General features: G+C 59.2%; 1 protein-coding gene across 1 annotated transcript in view; it reads left to right on the top strand.

Annotated features, from left to right (window-relative positions):
- The window catches only part of SRCIN1 (SRC kinase signaling inhibitor 1), a 63,521-nt gene that overhangs the window by 8,940 nt on the left and 32,033 nt on the right, over positions 1 to 22,548 (top strand). Inside the window, 2 exon segments of the mRNA XM_047080548.1 lie at positions 14,483 to 14,784; positions 17,801 to 17,899. Of these exon segments, the coding sequence (XP_046936504.1) occupies positions 14,483 to 14,784; positions 17,801 to 17,899 (401 nt within the window).

Here is a 22,548-nt window from a genome sequence, read left to right as displayed (position 1 = left end):
CCATATACTGCCTCAATACAAGTCTATTTGGTTTATAGGCACTTGGAAACCTGTGATCTTATTTCAACCATTCAATTACTCATTCATTTGTTCATTCATTCATTCGTTCCTTAAATAAAGATTTATTGAATACCTTCTCTGTGCCAGGCACTGGGCTAAGCTCTGAGTCCAGCAGTGAGCAAGACAGATAAGAGTTCTTTCATTGCTTAAGTGGTGAGCAAATAGAGGTTAAGGAGTTGGCTGAATTCACTAGCTGTGGAGCCTGGGGCTATGGCTTGGCCAGCTGACTGTGGAGTACCTGCCCCCGCTCCAGAACTGTGACTCTGTGTCCCTGAGCTGCTCTGTACTTTATGTCCCTGTAGATGTCCCTTGACCTGATGCCGCCCCTCACACAGTGTGCCCCCCACCAAGTAAGCAATGATTGAGGCCTCAAGTCCCTGGGGACCCTGGAGACTGTGGGCAGCACTGTCCGGCCAGTGCTGAGGTCACTTCAGAGGGCCTCAGGGAGCCGACCCCCTACTTCTGTGCCCAGGACCGGGAGACTGGAGCACTGGACTTGAGAGACAGCCTGACCTGGATTCAAATCCTCACTTAAGCCATTTATTTCCTACCTGTGTGGCCCTGGGCAAGCCACTTTCCCTCTCTGAGCCTCAGTGTTCCTGCCTGTAAAATGGCAGGGTTGTTGAGATTACAGGAAAAACAGCAGCTGGCCCAGGGCCTGGCCTAGAGCAAGGGCTACCCCATTGCTGGTTCCCTTTCTGCCCGCACCCCCTCCCACCCTGGGGTCGGGCAGCCTGTGCCCCGTTATTGTCTGGCTCCGGCCTTCCCCCCCCCCCCCGCCCCCCACCTCAGGAGAGGGGTTGCAGGATCTCCATCCTGGCTGTTCGCAGACTCAAGTCCTCCAGTGCTTCTCCATCTCTCTGAAGGATGCTTCAGCCTCAATCTGGGCGGGCAGCTGGGGGAGGCAGCCCTCCTTGCCACTGTGGCTGCTGCCGCCGCCGCCTTGATGGCTTTTTAATAACTTTGCTCGGAGACAATCTGCAGAGCGCTCGTTTGTCTGCCTCTTAATTAAAATTACCGTTTTCCTAAAAGAGCAACGAGGCTGCTCCCCTCCCTCCCCAACCCGTGGCCGCTGCCTGAAGGAGGCAGGAGCGACTCTGAGGCTGCAGCCCTTCTCCTCCGCCCCCGTCCTGGTCACATGGGCCGACCCCCCCTTCCCCACACCCACAGCAGAGGGGCTGAGGCTCAGCTTTCCTGGTGGGCTTGGGGGTAAGGAACCAGAGCCTGAATGCGCTGCTCTCTCACCCACCCTTTTCTGGAATACTCCCAGAGACGGGGGAGCTCAATCCCTTCCAAGACTTACTTCCCCCAACCACCCTGTCCTACCTGCCCATCCAGACTGGACTAAACGGAGGTGGGTTTTGGCCAAGCGTGTGAAAGATTATTAGAATGCATGGGGTTGGGGGGCGGGGGGTGGTGGGAGGCACCCGTGGACGTGGACACGGTGGGGTCAGCGCTTCGCCATCGACTCTGGTTTCAGTTACCGTTGACCTCTGAGATCCCTTTGTGGGCTCCGAGTCGACAAGGGAGCGGAGGCCTGGACAGGCGGGGGCTCATTTAGTCCTTGCTGAACTGGGGGGCAAAATCATCCCTGGCAATAATGAAAATACTAAGGACCGATATTTATTGAATGTTTACTTGATAACACGTGGGCCACGTGCTGGGCGAAGCTCCGTGCGGGTGTTAGCTCATTTTACCCTCACGACTGGCCTGTGGCCTCCATGCTATTGTCTCTGTGTTGCAGGGGGAGGAGACAGACCAGAGAGGTTAAATAACATGCCCCGGGTCACACAGATAATCCATGATGGCAGCCTTGGGCCTACTCCCCCTCCTTCCGTTTTACTCGCCACCCGAAGCCCTTCTTAAGGTCTAGCCTCAGTCTCTCATGTGAGCAGGATTCTTCCGCAGTTCAGGCCACTGAGAACTGACTCTGAGGTTCATCCCCACCTTTCTCGTCCCACCCCATTCCTGGCTCCACCCCTGGGGCGTCCTGGGGGGGCTCCGGACCCTGGAGTGGAGGAAGGTGGGGGGAGGGAGAGTAGAAGTGAGAGCCTTCCCGTTTCCAGACCTCCTTTCCTCGGGCACAGTTCGTCTCCACGTGGGGAAAAGGCTATGGGGCCAGGGAAGAAGTGACTCAGTGACTCAGTTGTGACCAAGCAGATGCTGCTTGGTTTCGAGACCAGGGGAGGTGGCCTTCCACTGCAGTTTCACTGGTGAGGCCCACCTGATAAACCATTCCGGAGGAGTGGGACGCGCCTGGGGTCTGGAGATCCAACACCAGGGAGAACCTTCTTGATGTCTGTGTCTCCATCACCTCCCATTAGGCCCGGCCCATCTCCTCTGTGAACTTTTGCTTCTGTGACTCCTCTTCCAGGAAGAACCCCCCCCTTTGTCACCTCCTCTTCTGCTCCTCCCTGACCACCTCCAGGCCTGCCCCACTGAACTCCCTGTCACATCCTTTATGGTGGAACTGACTAGTGCACTTTTACTCTGGCGGGGGGGGGGGGGGTGGGGGGGGTGGGTGGAGCTACCGGAGGGCCTTCAGGGGCAGGAAACGAGTGAGGTGGTGGGTGAGGACAATGGGGAGCAGGTGCATGTACATCTTAAAGACATCAGAGAAACGAAACACCACCACCAGCCAAACAACATACCCATGCCCCAGTGTGGCCCCAGTGTGATCCTCACTAAACTCATTCATTTATTACGGTTCCACACAGAGTGGATGTGTACCAGTCGTTTGTTGAGTGAATACATGATCGCACACGTAGCTAGGCGTGGTGCTAGCTACTTTACATAGTTCATTCTTCCCGTCTTCCTAGGGTGGGCACTGTTTCCCCCATTTCGCCATCGGGGAAACTGACATCCAGAGAAATAAAATGACTTATTCGAGATCACGCATAGGTGAAAGGGCCTGGGCAAGATTTGAGCCTTGGCTGGCTGTGTCATTCCTGCTCTGTTTGGTCGTGGGCATGCGTGCGTGTGACACGTTGATGCATGCATTCAGCACCTGCCCTGGGTAACAGGGAGCACTTGTGTGGCCAATGGCCACCTGGTCGCCAGCCCTAAGTGTCTTGCGGAGAGGTAGGGTTGAAGGAGGTGAGGGCTGCAGAGGCAGGGAGGGAGCGGGTGCCCCTCACCCCAGCACACCCCTCCTCCCTTAGCTTCCGGTCCCATCCCAGAAGCCCGGGGATGGTGGCGTGGTGACAGGTGCCGAGCTGCAGAGATGACAGCAGTGCTGATTCCCCCATAATTACTGTCTGATGAGACGCCAGAATTAGCCACCGCACGAGCATGGGATGCAGATATGGGGCACGGTGCGGGGAAGCAGCTGGGGGTGAGGGAGGCTCTCCCTCCAAGCCTAGGACCCTCCAGCAATAGGGCAGGGACGGCACCGGGGAGGAGGAAGTAGAATAGAAAGGAGGAAGCACTGTGTGGTTAATATGCATCAGATATTACTATGTGGGCTGTGGTTTTCCAGTCCTCAAAGTGGCTAAGCATGCCCCTGAGATGGCTGGCTGCCGGACAGGGCACCAAGGGCCTCAGGCCACTAAGCAGAGACTCACGGGCAGAGCAGGCTGCCCACTGAGTACACCATTTGGTGCCTGGAGCTTGGATCTGACTTGCTGGGGTTGTGCGGGATATAGTTGCCGGGAAGGGGCTAAGCCCCAGAGCAGACTCCTTGAGTCACATGAGCCAGGCCAGGCACCAGAGGACAGATGGAAGTGCCTGGAAGGGGCAGGCAGGTTCAGCTGACCTTGCCAGAAGAGTCATTCATTCCAGGGAGGAGGAGTCAAGTTGGCCCCCAAAGTTGGAGGTCAGGGGAGGCCTGAGAGTTAGTTGCAAGAGGTAAGGGAGGTGTGTTTGGTCCCAGGGCAGGGCTGGGGATGTCCTAGGCACTTGTTACCCCGGCGTACGTGCCGGGGGGCAGGAGGAGGGCTGGTGAGGGCAGAAGCAGAGAGGGGTCATCTGGGCTGCTTGGACCTCATCGCACCACGGGAGCAGTTTTGAAGACCACCAACTAAGAGGGCTGGTGGCAACAGGGGGCTCGCCCAACAGACGGCAGTGCAGTTGGTTGGGGGTGGGGGAATGAAACCAGGCCGCAGAAGGAAGGACCTGAGGCGTTGGGCTCAGAAGAGGAGATTCAGATTCCAAAACCTTCCTCCTGCTCTGAAGGGAGAGGTCAGGACCCGTCCCCGGGCCCCTCTGAGGGCTGTGGGCACAGGCTCTGGCTCATTTCAGGGCAGGAGGAACCCCGCACGATGATTGACCACTTGGATGTAATGAGCTCTCCATTCCTGGGGGAATCCAAGCCCTGGCTGGATGGCATTCCTGAAGTAGGGAGAGCTTACAGTTCTCCTGTGGCAGGGGGCAGGAGGCCTCTGTAGTCACCTAAGGTGTGAGAAGGGGATTGAGGGAAGGTAGGGGGGTGAGAAGGTGGAAGTCTGTGGAACATTCTGCCCAGACTGAGCGTCTGTGGCCCTGGAACAGCTCTGCTCCCTGCCCCGCCTCCAGCTGTCCCAGTTCCGCCCTGGGGAGAGCCTCCTTGGATCTTCTGGGGTGTGTGTGTGGGGGGGGGGTCTCCCCCAAGAGGATGGGGTTGAGGGCTCTGTGCTTTACCCACGAGGAGGGCTGCTCTAGTATTCCCCTCTCGGGGAGTTGCGTGGGATACAGGAGGCTCTGGCCCAGTGGCTGGACAGCGACTCAGGATCTCCCTTGCTGAGCTGCAGGGTGTACACGACACAACGGGGGGGCTGGGGCTGGGCTGAGAACCCCCCCCCCAGCTGAAATGAGTCTCCTCTCCTTGTCAGTTCTGATCCTGGACGAGGTACTCATCCTGCACCTCCTTTTCCTCCCCTGTAAAGTGAGAGAGAGCAACCCCACAAGGGAACCCTGAGAACCGAGTGAGCAGAGGCCACAGAGCCCCGGCAGACTGTCCTGGGTGTGCGGGGTTGTTGGGGTGGGGGGGGGCAGTGTCACTCAGGCCGGTCCGCGCCTCCCACAGCACCCAGATGGATGGGTGGTTTACTTGAGAAGAGACGGTTGGAATCTTCGAGTCCTGCAGGTGGAGGCGGAGGCTGCTTATTGCTTCCTTCTCCCGGATCGGCTCTGGTGGGAGGGTTCAGGTAAGACAACGGGGACAACTTCTGAAAGATGCCCCTGGCATCTGAGCAGGCTTCCCAAGTCAGGCAGGAGATCTGAGTTTCCTGCCTTCTCCCGGCCTCCACCCTCCAGAGTCTTTCTGGGTCCTAACCTGGTGTGCCCGGGGAGAGGAATGACAGGGGCGCAGATCTGACAGTTTGTTCTCTCTTGGCTTGCAAGGCAGTGGAGGAGTTAACCCACGAGGTGAGGGCTGAGTCTTGGAGGCCAGCGGCCTGTCCTGCACGCTTTGGCAGCCGGTGGAAGCGGTCGAAGGCACACAGGCCCCTCACCCTGGCGGAGGAGGCTGAGCACCTCTAGAGGTAGAATAAAGGCTAAGCGTGTCCAGTCCTTGGCCTTGGCTCGTTGGCTAAACAGCGGTCAGGGTGGAGCGGCCTTGAGGTCAGTGGACCCATCCCTCTATTTCAAGAAGGAGTGTAAACACCTCAGCGAGGAAACCCTGAACTTGGCAAAGTAGGAGAGGGGCCGAGGACGTAGCTTCCCCGTGAAGCTGTAGCTGGATTCAGGTTAGGCAAACGGGGTCCCCACTGTCTCGTACTCCGAGCTGGAGCTGGATTGACCCCGCACTCGAGGGAGCCCCCAGATGCACTGGAACCTCTTGGAGAGGGTCTTTTTTTTTTTTTTTTAATGTTTGTTTATTTTCGAGAGAGCGCAAGCGGGAGAGAGGCAGGGAGAGGGAGACTGAGGATCTGATGCAGGCTCTGCGCTGACAGGCTGACAGCAGGGAGCCCGACGCGGGGCTCGAACTCACGAACCGGGAAGTCATGACCTGAGCCAAAGTCGGTCGCTCAACCGACTGAGCCACCCGGGTGCCCCGTGGAGGGGGTCTTAAATGTACACGACGTGTATGCACGGGCACAGTGTGCTGTCTTGTCCCCGTGGCACCTGAGAGGGCGGAATGGGGATCCAGGGTGGCGTCTGGGTGGTGGCTCCAGGCCTGGCTGGGCCTGGGTGGACCCCTCTGTGTGTAGATGCCTGTGGGGGGTGCGGGCGAGGCAGTTTGTGACTGGGTATGGGTTGGTGAGCACGTACTGGGCAGTGGGCGGGCACCACGGTGCACAGGTATGATGGCAGAAGCTGAGCGAGCTGGAGGCACCGAGGCCCCTGGCTGTTCCGGTGGCAGCCGAGGGAGCTGTCTGGGTGCTGGCAGCGAAAAGGCCTCCTAGACAGGGGCTGACCCCAAGAAGGATGGTGTCTGTGAGGAGGACACGGAGGAATCTAGCAAGCCTGGGGCTCCTGCCCAGCATTTACGAGGCCCTCGCTGAGCACTGGGGAGCGCTGAGCACTGGGGAGCACTGAGCACTTCCCCGTGGGAAGATGGGAGTGAGGGATGGGGCTTCTGTCCCTCACTTCCCACACACTGGGGTCTGTCCCTCCCCCGGGGAACAGGAGGTCTCCTTCTGGGCATGCTCTTGGTCTGAGGCAGCTTTAGGGGCGTGGTCCCTTTGTCCACGCTTGCCGCCCTGGCCACAGCACCCCGAGGCTCGAGTGTCCCTTGGGAGAGCAGGAGCTCTGGCAGCCTCTTCGGAGTGGAGGCAGAGCCGGGGCGGGGAGGGGGGACAGGCGCCTGCCTCCCTCCCTTCCCTCCCTCTTGTGCTCGCTCCTTCCCTTCCTCTCAGCCCGTGTTCCTGTCTGCTGCCTCTCCAAGGAGATGTAGAGCTGACAGGACACCTTCCCCGGGCGCGTGATGGTGGAGATGCCATGCAGGAGTTAGCTTGTTAACGCGGCGCCACGTGGGCACACGCCAGGGCTGTTCCCAGCTTTTCCAGCAACAGCTTCAGACCAAGGGTGACATGCTCCCCTTTGCTTCTCCGCCCCCTCCCTTCCCGGGAAGTCAATTAGCCAGATCTTCATTAGTAGCTAAAAAGCAAAACCCTACAGTGCGGGGCCTGATAAAACTCTGACAATCGAGTGAAAGGAAATCAGGCAATGGGGCAGATCAGGAAGGAACTGTCCCCCACACGCGTCCTTTGTGCAGTGCATAACCTGCATGCCTGTCTACTGGGTGTTAGTAGCTTTAAAAAAAAAAAAATGAGAGGACTGAGGCTCAGGGAGACTGCTAACCTACTCAAGGTCACACAACTAGCCAGTGGCAGAGCTAGATTTACACAGAGCTTCCTCACCCCCAACTTCAGCAATTTTGGGTCATGTCCTAGCCTTGCCTGCTTCTGGGGGCAGTGCAGGAAAGAGGGAGGGCGGCTGGCTTGTTGGCCAAGGAGGGGGAGTCTTGTTTGAGGCGTGTGGTCAGGGTGCCATGTCGGGACCCTGATTTCTGTGCGGTCAGCATCCCACTGGGCTGGGCTGGGCACCTGGGGGTGTGCCTGGGCCATGACCCACAGCTCTTCTCGCTTTGAGACCCAGGTTGCTGTGGTACGTTTTCCACCTTGCTGCTGATTCCTCCTAAGGAGATGGTTAGACGGTGTCCTCCTGGGGCCTGGGGCCTGGAGGGGGGCTCCCTTGGCAATTGTTTTCTGGGAAGCGGCATAGTGGAATGGAAAAATCCTTGTCCCTGGAGGCCAGGATGCCTGGGTTCCACTTCTAGCTCTGTCTCCAGCTCCTGTGTGGCTGGATCAGGGCCACTCTCTGGGCCTCGGTTTCCTTCCTGTGAAGGGCATTTGGCTGGAGGAAGAGCAGAGAGTGGTCACTCCCAGCCTGCTGTGGGGAGGGAGGCCTCACCTGGCCAGGGCTGGGGGGGGGGGTTCAGTGCGGTGTGGCCTGTGGACTGGGGAATTGCCCTCCCTCCCTTCAGGGAGCCCAACTGCCCTTTCTCTTTCAAATCCAAGCTCTACTGGGAGCAGCTGGGACCCAGCGCCCCTCCCCGCCCCCAACAGCTCCTCCTAGGCAGGTGAGCTCTCCTTCCCCCAGCCCTGAGGAGGTCCCTTAATTAGATTCCAACTCGTTTACCAACTAAGTGGCCTTCGGTGGGTTTTAAATCTGCGTAAATTGGTTTGTGTTTTTCTGCCTGCATGAAGCTGTGACTGGCAGGGCCCTGCACCCTCCCCTGCCTCCTGGCTCCCTCTGGGGCTCTGGCGCTCCCTGCCCCACACTCCTCCCGAGTCTCCCTGCCCGGATTCCCTGGGGGCTGGGGTAGCAGAGCTCCCTGGGCATGGGTGGGGGTGGAAGGGCTCCACGAGCACCGGCATGGGCCACAGTCCTATTCCCCCTCTTCCTCCTCCTTCCCGGGCTGACGGGAGTCCACATGGTGACTCTTGTGAAATCGCTCAACCCCCAGGACCCCCCTCCCCCGCCTCTGACACCTTCTTGCCTTGCCCACCTTCTCCCCACTGCCGCAGTGTTCAAGCAGCGGTCCATCTAGGACCACCTAGGGGGGGATGGGCTCCACCTGGCCTCCTCCCACTTCTCTGTCCTCCCCCTGACACCTTGGCGTGAGGAGAGCTGCCCTCCTCTAGGGACCCCCTGAAGACAGCCTGCCTGGCCTTGCCCCTGTCTCCCTAGTGTCCCTGCTCCTAGTCACCAGGAAGTCACCTTGATTGTCTAACCATCACCCCCATGCTTTCAAGATGGCTCCCTTCCCTCCCAGGCCTCCCTTTCATGGGTTCCCCTCCCCCTTCCTCTCTGTCTTCCCTGCCAGACCAGACAGGCTGTCCTGAGGTGGCCTGACGCTCAGGAGGGTGGTGCTGGTGCGGTGGGGGATGGGGAAACAAGGGGGTGCCAGGGTGGGGGGTTCTGGCCCCCTGCTCTGTGCCAGGAAACGGACAGGAAGCCCCGTCCCTAATCCTCAGCCTGGCCAGCCTCCTCCCCTCCAACCGCCCTTCCTCCCACCACCCGTCCCCACCTCTGAGCCTCTGTTGGAGTGACAGGGAGACTCAACAGGGCGCTGGGCATTAGCAATTTGGGGGGATATTACACAGGAATGTTTACAGAAAGGCAATTGCCCGGAAAATGACTTTGGTTGCTGTGGTATGGGGCGGAAAAGATGGTTTTAGAAAACAGACACAGATGGGCTTCTGCTCCAAGGACCCACAGACAGACAGCGGGGACTGAGGGGCACGGGCACACAAGGAGCACAGAGCCAGGGCCACCCAGCGACAGAGAGCCCAGCGGAGGGTGTGGGGCGGGACAGGGGATGATCACCTGACCTGATCCAGGTTCCTGGACCCTCTGCCAAACTTGACCTTTGTCCTCTGACCTCTGACCTCCCAGCACAGTGTGCTTCCTGACTGCAGCAGGCACCCAGCAGGATGGAGTTGTCAGGCACAATTGGTAGTGGCAGTCGCCTCGGGGCTCCTCCTGGGTGACTTGGGCTCCTCTTGCTTTGGCTGCAGACGGTGGGACGGGGGGGGGGGGGGGGGGGGGGGGGGGAACCTCGAGCTGCAGAGCTGCAGGTGTTCAAGCATGTGTGTGTGTGTGTGTGTGTGTGTGTGTGTAGCACTTTAGGGTCTAAGCCAGGCCTTCCATTCTTCCAGCAATCTTCATGCACCCCTTCTCTTGCCCTACCTGCGGGCCTCACCAGGATCTAGCCCCGCCCCCCCCAAGCCGGGGACCTGTGAGCTCCCTGAGCTGGTGCCCAGCCCCCACCTCTGCCCAGGCAATGGATAGGGCACACCTGGGAGGCCTCTCAGGTCCCCAAGGGAGGGGCCTCACCTAGCCTCCTGATCTCCAGGGAGAGGGTGACAGGGACCTGAACTCTGGGTCTTGAGCTTGGGGTCCTCACTGCAGGGGCCCCAGAGAGAGAGACCCCTCTTTTCCGGAGCTTGTTGCTTCATTTTACTCTCGACTTCCTCCCCTTCTCTGCTGTCCTTCCCTCTCCCTCTCCCCTCCTCTTCTCCTCTTCTCTTCCTCTGAAGATGATGTCATGTGTGACTGTTGCCCAGTGGCAGCCAGAGGACAGAGTAGATGGGGACATCTGGGGTAGAGACACCAGGTGGGGATGGGCTTGATGGCTTATGAGATGGTGTCACTAAAACTTGGGGCTCTTAATTCTCATCAGGAGTTACAGTGATCTCATGGAAAAGAATGCAGAGGAGGATAAAAATAAATCAGGCTCATAAATAAAGGTGGAATTTGGAACTGGTGGAGCAAATAACAATGTCGCCGTCTTCCCAAGCGTCTGTGCCTTTATCCTCAGCCGGCCACTGGGGGCGCCCACCTCCTCCCCGCCACCCCAGCCTCAGGCGTGTGTCCCTTCCCCATCGCCCAGACGGGAAGGCTGAGCTGAGGGTGACAGAACGCCCTTTCCCTACTTTTCCTTCCCCTCCTTCTGATCTGGATTTCACCAGTCTCAGGTATCTTCTCGGCAGCCTGAATCTCTGACTCAAAAGTTACGATTGGCCTTGTACACCTGGGTGTCCTTGGAGAGGTGGCAAACCCTTGGACCCCAACTTATCTCTCCGGCTCCCCCAACCCCCCATCCCTCAGGGGCCTTCAGTCCCAACATCCCTTCCCCAGTGTACCCCAGCTCTGCTCCTCCTCCACAGCCTTCCTGCCCTTCCCCTGCAACTCCCACACCCCTGCCCCGGTAGAACCCAGCCCTGCATACCCCCTCAAGGCCTCTCTGTCCCATCTGTCCCCTCTGCCACTCCCTCAAGACCCCTACCCATATGGATCCCTCACTGCCCCCTGCCACCTGCCACCAAACAGGAAGCATCGATCTGCTCAGGGACAGGGTGCCCAGAGCCTGCTGCTTGCTAGATTGGAATCGATCTCCAGGGCTTTTCACTGGGCTGCTCAGTCTGGGGAGGGTCACGGCCACTCTGGGGACTCGCTGGTGGCTGGAGCAGGCGCAGGGGGAATGGGAAGGCTGTCCTGCTAGGGGCCAACAGCCAATGTGCCAGGAACACCTTTAATTCAGAACGACACAGTTTCGCTTCCATTGTCTTGCCAGCTTCTCGCTCAGGGCAGGCAAGACAGGGGCAGGGTTTAGAGGTTAACATCCCGTTTTACAGATCAGTGCCCTCAGGCTCCGAGAGGGAAGAGTCTAGTGGACTGAGTAACCAGAAAGGCTGACCGGGGCTCCTCAGGGAAGGAGCTGACTCATAACCCAGGGTGTGTGACTCTGACCTGGGGTTCTTTTCCTTCCAGTGCCCTGACCTCAAGTGCCTGGCCTGACTCCAAGGGAGAAGTTCAGGCCTGAGTCCTCTGAGCCCCACGGGCCACCTTCTCCTAAGGGCAACAGGATGGCCCTGCAACTGAGAAGCCCAAGTCAGTCCTCCCGGCCCCCTGGGGCCCTGCAGGAAGGAGGGAATATGCATTGAGCCTCACTCCTTTCCCCAAGCTAGTTTCTGTCTTTGTTAAATAAAGCCAAGGATCTCAAATCAAAGCCCCTCCTCCCCACTACCCCTCAGAGATAGCAGATTGTCTCTCCTGTTCCGCCCCCCTCTGCCAGCCCCCAGAATCCTGCTCCTGCCTCTGCCCTGACTCCTCCCTCCACCAATGCCCGGGCAGCGGACGGGTGAACCCTGACCTCAAGGAGGCAGGGACAGACCTGGCTTTACACTCTCCATCAGGGCTGCTCGGCAACCCCCTCCCCAGTGCACTGCCCGCGGTGAGATTTACAGGACTGCAGTCATAAATAGGGCTGCAAGCACATGTCCACTGTCCGCGTCTGCTCCCCCTCCGCTGCCCGCTCTAGCAGCCCGGACCCCTCCTTGCCAGCCCCGCCGTGCCCCTCTAGCCGACCTGGCAGAGCCTGGGTGACCCCTGGACCTCCCCATAGTCCCTGCTGGTCTCTGTTGGCTTCCACCCAAACATGCTAGGATGTCTCCCTAGGAGCTGGCATTGGGGGTGGGGGGTGGGGATGGGGGTTAGGAGCTCTTCTGGGTCCCAGAGGGCAGAAGGGCAGGAGCGGGGAGAGGAGAACTGGAGGCCCGTCCCCCGCACCCGTGTGTGTCCAGAGCCCTTGGAGGGCACGGCGAGCCTGGCTGGCACAAGGAGAGAGGTCCCTCTGGCTCAGGCAGGGCTGTGCCGGACTCTAGAGCTGGGGCTCCAGCAGCAAGGCTGGTGGGCAGAGAGAGGGCTACGGCCATGGAGGTACCCAGTGCACATCCCCGCTGGTGGTGGGGGTAAGTGGAAGAGAGAGAGAAGCTAAGGGTCATGGCTGGAGCACCTCCATCCTGGCCTCTCCTTCTCCTGGGTGATTATTCAGGTCATTCCTTTTCAGCCACATTCACTGGTACCCTGGATTGCCACCAGCCCCTCAAGGGCAGGGACTGGGCCTTCATGAAAATGGCCCCAAAGTTCCCAGCCTCACTCAATCAGGGGCCATCTTTGGGAATTTCCTTCAGATCAGGGACCGTCTGCACGCTGTGAACTCAATATGTCATTCATTAACTCCCTTTGAACCTAAATACATTTACTTAAAAGGAAACATTATCTCCTTACCTTCCCAAGGAATCATATCCATGAAATCAGTGGCTGGACCTTCTATTTGGAGTTTTCCTAATCCTTATGAAAATAAAGGTATGAGTGTTAAACTGTGAAACAGTGTTCCTTCCAAGGTCAGCTCTTGTGTCTCTGGACCTCATGCCAGAGGGAGGTGACTGCAGTGAGAGGGACAGACGCCCGGGGGTGGGGGAGGGAGGAGGGACCCCAGACCTAGTGCCAGGCTGAGGAGACAGCAGGTAAACAGAGAGGAGTGCCCCGTGCTGTTGTCATTGTTCTTATTAAGAGACAGTTGTTGAGAAAAGTGTGAAGGGAGGGGATGAGGCAAACCTAAGAGATGTTGGGGTCGAATCTGGCCTGCACCACTCACAGTGGCTTTGAGCACATCACTGGACTCCTCTGACCTCGGCAGCCCCATCTCTGAAGTGTGGCCACAGTGATAACCCCCCCACAAGGGGTGCTGAGAGGCTCGCAGGCCATAATGACGGCGGTGGGTGGGTCAGGCCTTTGGAAGCCGTGGAACTCTGTGTCTGTGGAAGCCATTCTTCCCTTAGTTTTGGTAGGAGGTGCTGGGTCCTCTGTTCCCCAGATCTACATGCCTCAGCCATAGCCTAGGGAGGAGAGTGGGTGTGGGTGTGTGTGTTAGGTGAGGGATAGCTTTTCCTGAAATGTGGCTGAATTTCTTCTGTCCTCCTGTGGTGCACAGGAGGTGACGGAGGCCTGGCAGCAGGCCTAATGCCCAGTAGATGTGTGGAGGGAGGGGGCTGACCGGGCACTCCAGCTGGATGGAACCTGGCTGGGTCCCAGCGTCCCCAGCCTCCTCTTCTTTGCCCCAGTTGGCCCTGTGAGTCAGCCCCTGTGTGGGCGCATAGTCTGCTGCAGGGTCCGACGCCCCCAGACCTAGGCTACGCTTGGGGACTGCGGCTTTGAGGCTGGTGGATTGTGGGGCTGGGGGTATGCCAGGGAGACTGTGTTTGTCTCCCTGCGAGGGACACCTGGCACCTGTTGTGGGTGACACCACAGCTGGCATGGGTGACACTCTGGAGCCACTGTCCCAGCTTTGAGGCTGGAGGACGCGAGACAGCAGGGCTGGGCCTGGCGAGGCCAGGACTTTGGGGCTGGTGGGCATGTGGGGAAAAGATTCAGAATTCCGCGTGGGGACCTCACCCCCCGGCCTTCCCTTTTTTCTGCTTCTGTGCTGTCCTTTGTCCCCTGTGCGTCTCTTAAAGGTCTCCAACTGTGTGTGTGTGTGTGTGTGTGTGTGTGTGTGTGTGTGTGTGTTGTGAGGGAAGACCGAAGAAAGGGGTGGTGGGGAGCGGGGAGGGTCCCAGGGTGAGGGCTTGAGCTGTCCTGTCTGCTTTCTTTTTCCTTTGAGTTTGTCCCAAGTCCATCTCTCTCTCTCCCTCACTGTTTTCTCTGTGCCCAGCCTCCCCTGTCTGTCCATCTGTCTGTCTCTGGGGAGGGAGGGGAAAAGGGGGGGGTCCCCGCCCCACTCCTTAGAGGACGCTCATAAAGGGAGACAGTACAGGCTCCTTTCCACATCTTTCAGGAAGCATCTAAAAGGAAACTCCCCTTCCCTCAACCTGTTCACACTAGCATTAGGAAGAAGGGGGTATGTGGCTAAAGAGGGATTCACGACCCAGGCTCCCAGCCCCTCCCTGGCCTCAAATAACCCCTCACTTGTAGCCATCACCCTTCCAAACCCACCCGAAGAAAAGCACGAAGCTGGACCCCGCCCTTGCGCCCCAACTTCCGTGGAGCCCTCCCCCCTGCTGCCTCTTAGGCGTCCTAGTTGGGGGTGGGCAGCCCGGTGCCTGTTGCCCCGCCTTAGGCCTGCCCCTCCCCGCAGTGCCCCAGGGGAGGGCCGGGCAGCCCCGTGCTGGACGCCCCGTGACCCCGCCGTGCCCCCTCTCCCCTCTCGCAGATCCGGAGCGGAGCAGCCCCCCCATGCTATCTGCGGACGATGCCGAGTACCCGCGGGAGTACCGGACCCTGGGGGGCGGGGGCGGCGCGGGCGGCGGGGGCCGGCGCTTCTCCAACGTGGGGCTGGTGCACACGTCGGAACGGAGGCACACGGTGATCGCCGCCCAGAGCCTGGAGGCGCTCAGTGGGCTCCAGAAGGCCGATGCCGACCGCAAGCGCGATGCGTTCATGGACCACCTCAAGAACAAGTACCCCCAGCACGCCTTGGCCCTGCGCGGTCAGCAGGACAGGATGCGAGAGCAGGTGAGTGGGGGCTGGCTGTGGGCTGGGGAGGGGGGGTCTGACGCCGTGCTTCCCTGCCCCCCAGGCTCATCCCTATTCCGAGAGGCATCTGAAGAGAGAGCGGGAAGGGGGTGGCAGGGAGTTGGCCTGGTTGGCCTTTTCTGGAGCCTGGGGAGGTAGGGGGTGAGGGCTCAGCCTCCAGACCTCTGCCCTTTCCTCCCGGAGTTGGGAGCCCTCGATGGAACAGAGAGGCAGAGATGCTGTTGGATTGGGCAGAAGGACAGGAAGGCTGTCTTGGAGGCCAAAGTTGTGGTGGGGAGGAAGAGGGGACAGTCTTGGGGGCTGACTGTTCTGAGCCTGAAGGTCCGTCCAGCCTGGAGTTGAGGCTCTTGGGGTTGGCACCTCTGTGACATGGCCCCTTTGGGAACCTCAGTAGGCTGGGTCTGATGTGCCCCCAACCCCTGCAAGAACAGAGCCCAGGACTCTTGGGGCCTTTTATCCTCCTCCCTCCCTGTTCCTTCCCCCCGAGACTCGCTGTGTGACTTCTAGCCAGAGGCTGCCTCTCTCTGTGCCTTGGTTTCTCTCCTGCCATCAGTAAGGCTTACAGAGGCGTCAGGGTCCCTGCTTCCAGACCAGGGCCTGTCTCCTTCTGTATGGGGTGGGATGCTTCACCTGTAAACCTCTCCCAGATCCTTGAGTTCCTGGATGCACCTCTCCATTCAACTGTGACCTTCTTGTCTGTAGGAAAGTTCTTTCCTGGGGGTAGCCTTCTGCCTACAGTCCCACATTGGCGAGATGCCTTGATGGCTGCTGAGACCCAGGCATTGTCCCCTGGGAGAAGGGAAGTGGGGGAGAGGAGTACATTTCACCCACACTATTTCAGAAAGGCTGGTGGTGTCAGTCCCTGATCCCACACCTGTCTTGCTCTGTCCTCCTTTCCAGGTACTGCTGGGTGTGGCTGGGAAGGGGGAAGAGTGTCCCCATTCCTGTTGTCACAGCAGGGAACAAGGACACATTGGCACATGTGGCCCCTGATGTCACCCCCAGTTCTGTCTTGCTTTGGCCTTTTCCCAGCTTCAGAGTCCTCCTGGGAGCAGAGATCTGATTGGAATAGGGGAGAGTTGCCTTTGGAGATGTGGCCCTCACCCTCAGGAGGCCCCTCTCAGTGGGTTCCTTCTGTGTGCTCTGGCTTGGGAGGAGGGGCAGGGGCATTTGTGATCTGGAGGGGGTGGAAGAATGCTTACACGGAAGTATGAGGGGCACAGTCAGTCGGGAGAGGGTTTAGAGGAGAGGAGACCAGGTGGGCAGGCCTGGTCAGGAAAGGAATCCTGGAGGAGGAGGGACCTAAACTAGGTTTAGAAGGATGAAAAGGGTCTGAATGGGCATCGAGGAAGAGAACGTCGTTTGAGGAGCCGGGAAGATTGGGAGGTGAGCATGGTCCTGAGTTGGTTTGGCGACCGGTACAGAAGCCCACCTGGCTGGTGCAGAAGGGAGGCAGTGGGAGGTGTGGGGGCAGACTGGAAAAGTGGGGCCAGATGGTGGTGGCTAGGAGGGCTTGGTTGTTTTTGGATGGTGGATAGGGGAAGAAAGAGAGGAGGAAGAGAAGGTGTTAGGGAGGGTGAAGAGATGGGGGGTTGGAGAGAAGGCTGAGCAAGGCTTGCTTGCTGCCTGGACCGAGGAGCCAAAGACAGAAAACCTGGGTAGCAGGGAGCTATCGGTGCCTTGGGGAGGAATAAGTGGGTGGGAGGGAAATGTTGGGGGGATGGGAGACAGGAATAGGGGAGGTGAGTTTGCAGAGCGGGGAGGGCATTCCCAGGGATGTCCATTAGGGGCGCCATAGGTATGGCCCAAGACTGAACCAACAACAGCTTCAGGAGGCCAGGTGAGCATGATCTGGGCAGAGTGGCAGTGGGACCTGGGGCATAAGCACGGCCACCAGGGCAGAATGGAGTCTGAGAGGGGAGAGGGCCATCACAGTGTGGAGGAGGAGGAGAAAGGCCCAGCAGGAGGACCACCAGCGCTTCCGAAGTCAGGAGGGAGGGAGAAAAACAGCCATTGGCACCGGCTGGGACCTGTGGGTCCAGAGGGTCCCCCTCGTTTCTCGTGGTGTGGTGAGGTCATGGCCAGTTTCAGGGGTTGAGGAGCTTGGAGGCGGTGGCAGAGCTGTGGCGCAGAGCAGTCTGGGAGGTTCGGCCATAAAAAGATGAAGATGGCAGGGGTGATGGCCTCAAGGGGCAGCAGGCCTGAGAGGGAAGACATGGGCACGTTTGAGGGCCTCGGACGTGTCCGGCACGTTCCGTGGCACAGATGGGCGCTCAGCAAATACTTAGTAAATGAGCCAAAGCACAGCAACTTGGTCACAAATTCATTCCTTTGTTCATTCACTCATTCATTCCCTCGAGTAGAGTGAGTGGGTAGGATCTCAGACGTCTCCCTTGCCATGGAGGGCTCGGTGCCTAAGCGTAGTGCCGGCTGGGTGAATGTCAGTGGAATGAATGAAGGCGAATGACTTTGGGGATGGCGAGGGGGAAGAAGGCCTTGGGGGAAAGGTCCTGGGTTAATGGGTTTCAAGTCTTAGGTGTGGTGTGGCCTGGGGTTGGGAGACAGCAGGGAAGAAAGAGGTGCTGTCGGTGCAGAGGCACGTGGGAGTGAGGACCCCTGCGGACTGGTTCCCCGTCTCTGTGAGGGAAACGAGGAGCTGGAGGAGAGGACAGGTGAGGAACAGCTCCTTGGTAGAGTGTCCAGGGAGGCAGTCAAAAATTGAAGAAAGGGAACTCAGGAGTATCTGATGGAGGAGACCCCCTCCTGGGCTGAGGCAGCCCCCAGTCGGACACGAGAGAAACATCCAGAAACAGACCAGGGGTTCTAGTTAGAGATCCAGCCTTGGGAAGGGTCCAGCCAGTGTTGCAAGTTCCCTCTGGGGTGTGAGTTCCGTGCCAAACCTTGCCCCAGGAATGTCCCTCCCCGCCCCGTCACAGTCCCTCAGCGGCTCCTGCCCGCTCCCCCTAATGGGGTATCCCCCCCTTCGCACACACAGGTTGGCGGCTGGACCGTGGACCCCGTGTGCCTCCTCAGCTCCCTCTGCTCCCACCTCCATGGCGACTCCGCCCCCTCCGGGGCTGGCCAGCCGGCCCAGGTGAGTCACCCACTTCCCTCACACTCCCCAAACCCCTGGAGGAGTTTGGCTTGGGGAAGACTTTTTTTTTGGAGGGGGGATATCTAGGACTTTAATTTTGCATCCCTTTCTTTTATGTAGGAGCCTCCAGTTTCTGGAGACTCATGCCCTGTACTCTCCCCTGATTATCTGATTCCGACCGCTGCCTCCCCAAAAGTTTGGCTCTGGGGAAGGAGTTTTTTGAGGAGGAATATTCAGGTTTTGAGAACAATTTTTGGATTCTTTTCTCCTTTAAACAGGAGTACCTCCCCTACCCTCATCCATCGGTTTTCAGGAGACTCCTGGGCCCTGTACTCCGTTCCCATGCCCACAGCAGACCATCTCACTCCCATATCCCCACCCTACCTTTCCATCTCTGAGCAGAACCAACCTTCCCCTGATGCCTTACCATCAGGAAGTTCTTCACCATGTCTCTCTACCACCCTTCTCAGTACGCTCAAGGCTTAGTTTCCAATTTTTAAGAGGACTTTGGCATCTAGCTATTTGTTCTGAATTTGTTCCCTGATTCCTCATCAAGCCTCAGTTTCCCAGATGGGAAGATGGATCTCAGTTTAGACAGGAGCACACTGAGGCAGGGCTTGGGCTCCCAGCTCAGGCTTGGGCCCTGCCAGGGAAGAAAAGTAGGCATCTGGGGCCCAAACAGGGAGGAGGGGTCAGGGAGTCAGAGTTGCAGCAGGGAAGGGGCCACCCTGAGAGGGCCTTGGCTTGAGGCTGTTCAGCTGTAGGAGACAGAAAAGATGCAGAAACAAGGAATCCAAGGGGTAGCATGGGTACCGGCTTCACTTCCTCACACGTCCTGCTCCCCCTGGGGACCGGCAGCAAGGCTTGACTTTTTCAAGGAGAATTAGAAGGAAAGATGTGACAGCCTAAGAAAGGGCAAGGCTCCAGAGCACGGACGTTTTAGCGGAGTGTAACTCAAGTCTAGTGACAGATTGGCACGCTCGGCGTCACCCACAGGGCATTCGGCCCGCTTCCCTTCTTGGCTCTCGGCCCCATCTTGACTGAACTTCGGGCAACAAATGCGTCTGCCCCCAAGGCTGGATGGCAAATGGGATAGACTTGTCCTGAGTGGCCAGGTGCATATGGAGGCTAAGACGGGGCTGGGACAGGGATGGTGATGGGGCAGAGGATAGACACGATGTGTCTGGGGCATACAGAGGCCTCCCCAGATGACGTGTCTTGGAACTAGATATGGTTGGGGTGCCGGAGAGGAGTGAGGCTGAGCTGGGTGAGCTCAGTTGTCCCTGGTCATGGGGCTTTAGGCCTGTCCACATCTGGAATTTGCTCTGATGGAGGAAATTCCATCAGAGTTTGAAAAGACCCTGACCCCAGGGCTTTGTAATTACAGAGGCAAGCGGCTGTTCATAGGCTCTTGTCATCACTTGCTACTCAGTGCTTATCACACTTCCCCATGGCTGAGTCTGAGGCTCTCCTTTATGTAAATAAAGTGTAGGATCAGAGAGTGTCAGCAAAGGCCGGAGTTACACAGCAGAGCAAGATCGGAGGCCATCAAGGAAGCTTAGGCGTCCTAGGCCTCCCAGACTTCGCTGGGAATGGAGTCATCGGAGAGCTGAGGAGGGCAGCGGTGCACAGCTGAGACCCTGATGGGGAGAGGCCATGATCTCGAGGGTGACAGGTCGGGAGGCAGGACACTCTTCCCCCCAACCCTAGGCCAGGCCTGTGGGAGTGGGAGCCTAAAGAGGACCCTGGGAGAGGACCAGAAGCTAGACTCCAAGCCGCAGCCCCTCCCCCGCTTCCACTAGGCTGCCTAACCTCCCTCCCTCCTTCTGCAACCCGAGTCCCGGGCGGCGGGCCGGCGTATCGGGTGACCGCGGCGACGCAGCCACCAGCCTCCGCCGATCCTCGGCGGGGCTGCGCCGGCGGGGCCGCGCCGGGGGAGGGGGCCGGAGAGAGGATGTGCTCGGCGGCGCGCCGCGCCGCGCCAGGTGGAGTCGCGGTTACCGGGGCGACCGGGGCCCGGGCCGGCTCCGCGGCGGCGGCTCTCGCATTGCAGCAAAGGGCACCGGCGGCGGCGGCGGCTGCGGAGGCGGTGGCCGGGGGAGGGGAGAGACCGGGCGGGTGGGAGTAGGGGGCCGCCCTCCCTCCCCCGCCGGACGCGGGACCTGGGGCTGGGGGCCCCGCGCATACACCTGTGGCCGCAGGTAAGGAGGAGCGGCTGCGGGGGCCGGGGCCGCAGCCTGAGGTTCCGCGGGCGGCGGGGCAAGGAGACGGGAGCCAGCTCCGCGGTTCTGAGGGGCGGTCGGGGGGTGGGAGGCGCGCAGGCCGTGGCGGTTCCCGATCCCCGAGAAACGCCCCCTCCCCTCCCCCACCGCGTTCGCAGCCTTCCGCGTGGGCCGGACCCCCACCCCGAAATGCGGCTGGCGCCCCCTCCCCCAACCTCGGAAAGTCATGACCTTCCTGGGGTGCGCCCTTGCCCCCGGCGCGGCGCTGGTCCCGCAGCGCCCCCCCCCAACCCCCACGCTCTGCATTGGGGGGTAGGAGGTGAGGGTGTCGATGGGCATACCTAGGGGGAGGGTCGTGAATGTGCGTGGTGGTGGGAGGCTGGCCACACGGGGGCACGTTAGGTACCCCTGGGGGTGCTGGTGTTTACGTGGACTAGTGTTCACAGGAGTTGAGAGGTGGGTGTGTGCGCGGGTGCACGCGGAGCCAGGGGATTAAGGAGCGGGAGGTGAGACCCGTTTGCTAGTCCTCCCTTTCCTGGAGGATGCGTCGTTGGGGCTTGAGGTCAAGGAGGGGTCACGCAGCTCACCTAGCCTACAGGGGACGTCTGCCCGAGGAGCGGAGCGAGGAGCGGAGAGACCTCAGCTGGCTGGGCTCAGGCTCCCAGGGGGCACGGCCCCGCCCCTCCCAGGGCTTGGCCCCAGAGAAAGGGATCAGCTGCAGCGGGAGGGAAGAACCCCACTAAGGGCTCTTAAGGTGGGGAAGGGAGGGGGTTAACTCCTCAGCCCCCCACCCCCACCCCAGAGGGAAGAAGCTGTTTCCTTTTCTCACCTGGGAGTTTGAGGACTCCCCAGCCTTGCTTTCCAGGGTCACCGGGAAGCTTCCCCCTCCCGTCGTTCTGAAAGCCTTTTCCCTAGACAGTGAATGCTTGGCTTCCAAATCGAATCCTTAAGGACACCTTTCATTTTGTCCCCTGCTCTCATAAGATTCTTTGCTACAAGTGAGTACCCTTGGCAAGGGCTCTCCCACTCAGACCTTCCTTTTTTCCACCTTCTCACCATCCTCTGGGAAGGGGAGACCCCCCCATCTCTGAATATGGGGGATGGAGAGAGCTCCTTCCTGAAACTGGAGGTGTTTGCTGCGGGTGAAGGGCCAGACCTCTCTTGGGCCCTTCCTGCCCTTTGCCCTCCTTCCAGGCGGTTTCTGGTGTTGGGAAATTCCCAGGGGAAAGGCTCAGAAGGCTGAGCAGTGCTGGGTGCCAGGAGATGGTGGGAGTGGTGCCAGACAAGAGTATTCAGAGACATCCCCTCCCCTCCTATGGGCTGGTCCTAGTTTCTTCGCATTCGTTCATGGTCAAATATTTGTTGAGGGCCTTCTGACATACAAGGCATTGTGTTAGGCAAGCAGGAGGAACAGACAGCCAGGGAAAGGGTGAGGAGGTTGGATGGGGAGAACCCCACCTTAGCAAATGGGGGTGGGGAGCTCTCTGCTCTCGGTCACCCAAGGCTGTCCTGTGGGTTTAACACCCTGGAAAGAGAGACAGAGGATGGATGGCATTCCTAGGGACTTCTCCCCACTTTTGTCCTCCCCTTCCCCCCAAGGACACTGAGTTGCCAGGAGACTATGTGTCTTATTCCTGGTGGGGCCAACATAAAAGAGGATCTTTCTTCCCACTTTCCAGAGAGGCCGCGGGGGCAGAATCTCCTCCGTGTGCCCTACAGGCCAGAGCCCAAAGTCTCAGCCTCACTCCAAGTTTGCCAAGCACAAACGCAGCAACTCTTCCATTGTTACCCTCTAGTGGGGCTTGCCTGGCCTTTCCTGTGGCACTGATGCTCCCCAGTCCTCTTCCCTGTCCCCAGGTAGTGACCCCTCCCTTCTGGGTCTGACTGCCCCACGGATGTGCCCAGCCTTGGGAGTCTGGGCACACCTAGTGTGGCTGTAGCCAGGTCCCAGAGGCACAAGGCGGCCCCAGCCATCTGCACATACTGAGTCTGATGTGTTGACACTGGGGGCTGGGTGGGGGTGGGGGATCCTCTGCCTGTTTTGAATCAGGAGTTAATCTACCTAATGCACGATGTCTGGGATGTCATAGGCAGGCGGCCGTGGCTCCGTGACCTGACGAGTGGGGGGAAGGAGGGATGAGACTTTCTCTTTGTATGTGCGCATTGTGTGGGTGCTGTTTTGTGTGTTTCTGCAGTTGAGGTGTGTGTGTGTGTGTGTGAGCGTGCACACACTTGTGAATGGTATCTTTGGGTGTCTCTGTGACTCTGGGGGATGTTGACAGGGGGTGTGAATGGTACTGGCGCCTCTGTATTTCTGTGCGGGGATCTGGAGCGTGTGTGATGCAGGTGAGGGGCCTGCGAGGGGTACATACTTGTGCATGAGTGGGACTGCTCTCTGTATGAATGTCTCTGAGCTTCTGGGGTTGT

The sequence above is a fragment of the Lynx rufus genome, unplaced genomic scaffold (assembly GCF_022079265.1).
Source record: "Lynx rufus isolate CCGP_SWC_20201006 ecotype Redwood Valley unplaced genomic scaffold, mLynRuf1.p SCAF_18, whole genome shotgun sequence".
Lineage (NCBI taxonomy): Eukaryota > Metazoa > Chordata > Mammalia > Carnivora > Felidae > Lynx > Lynx rufus.
The sequence above is the reverse complement of the archived record's forward strand: the minus strand, read 5'-3'. Positions and strand labels throughout refer to the sequence as shown.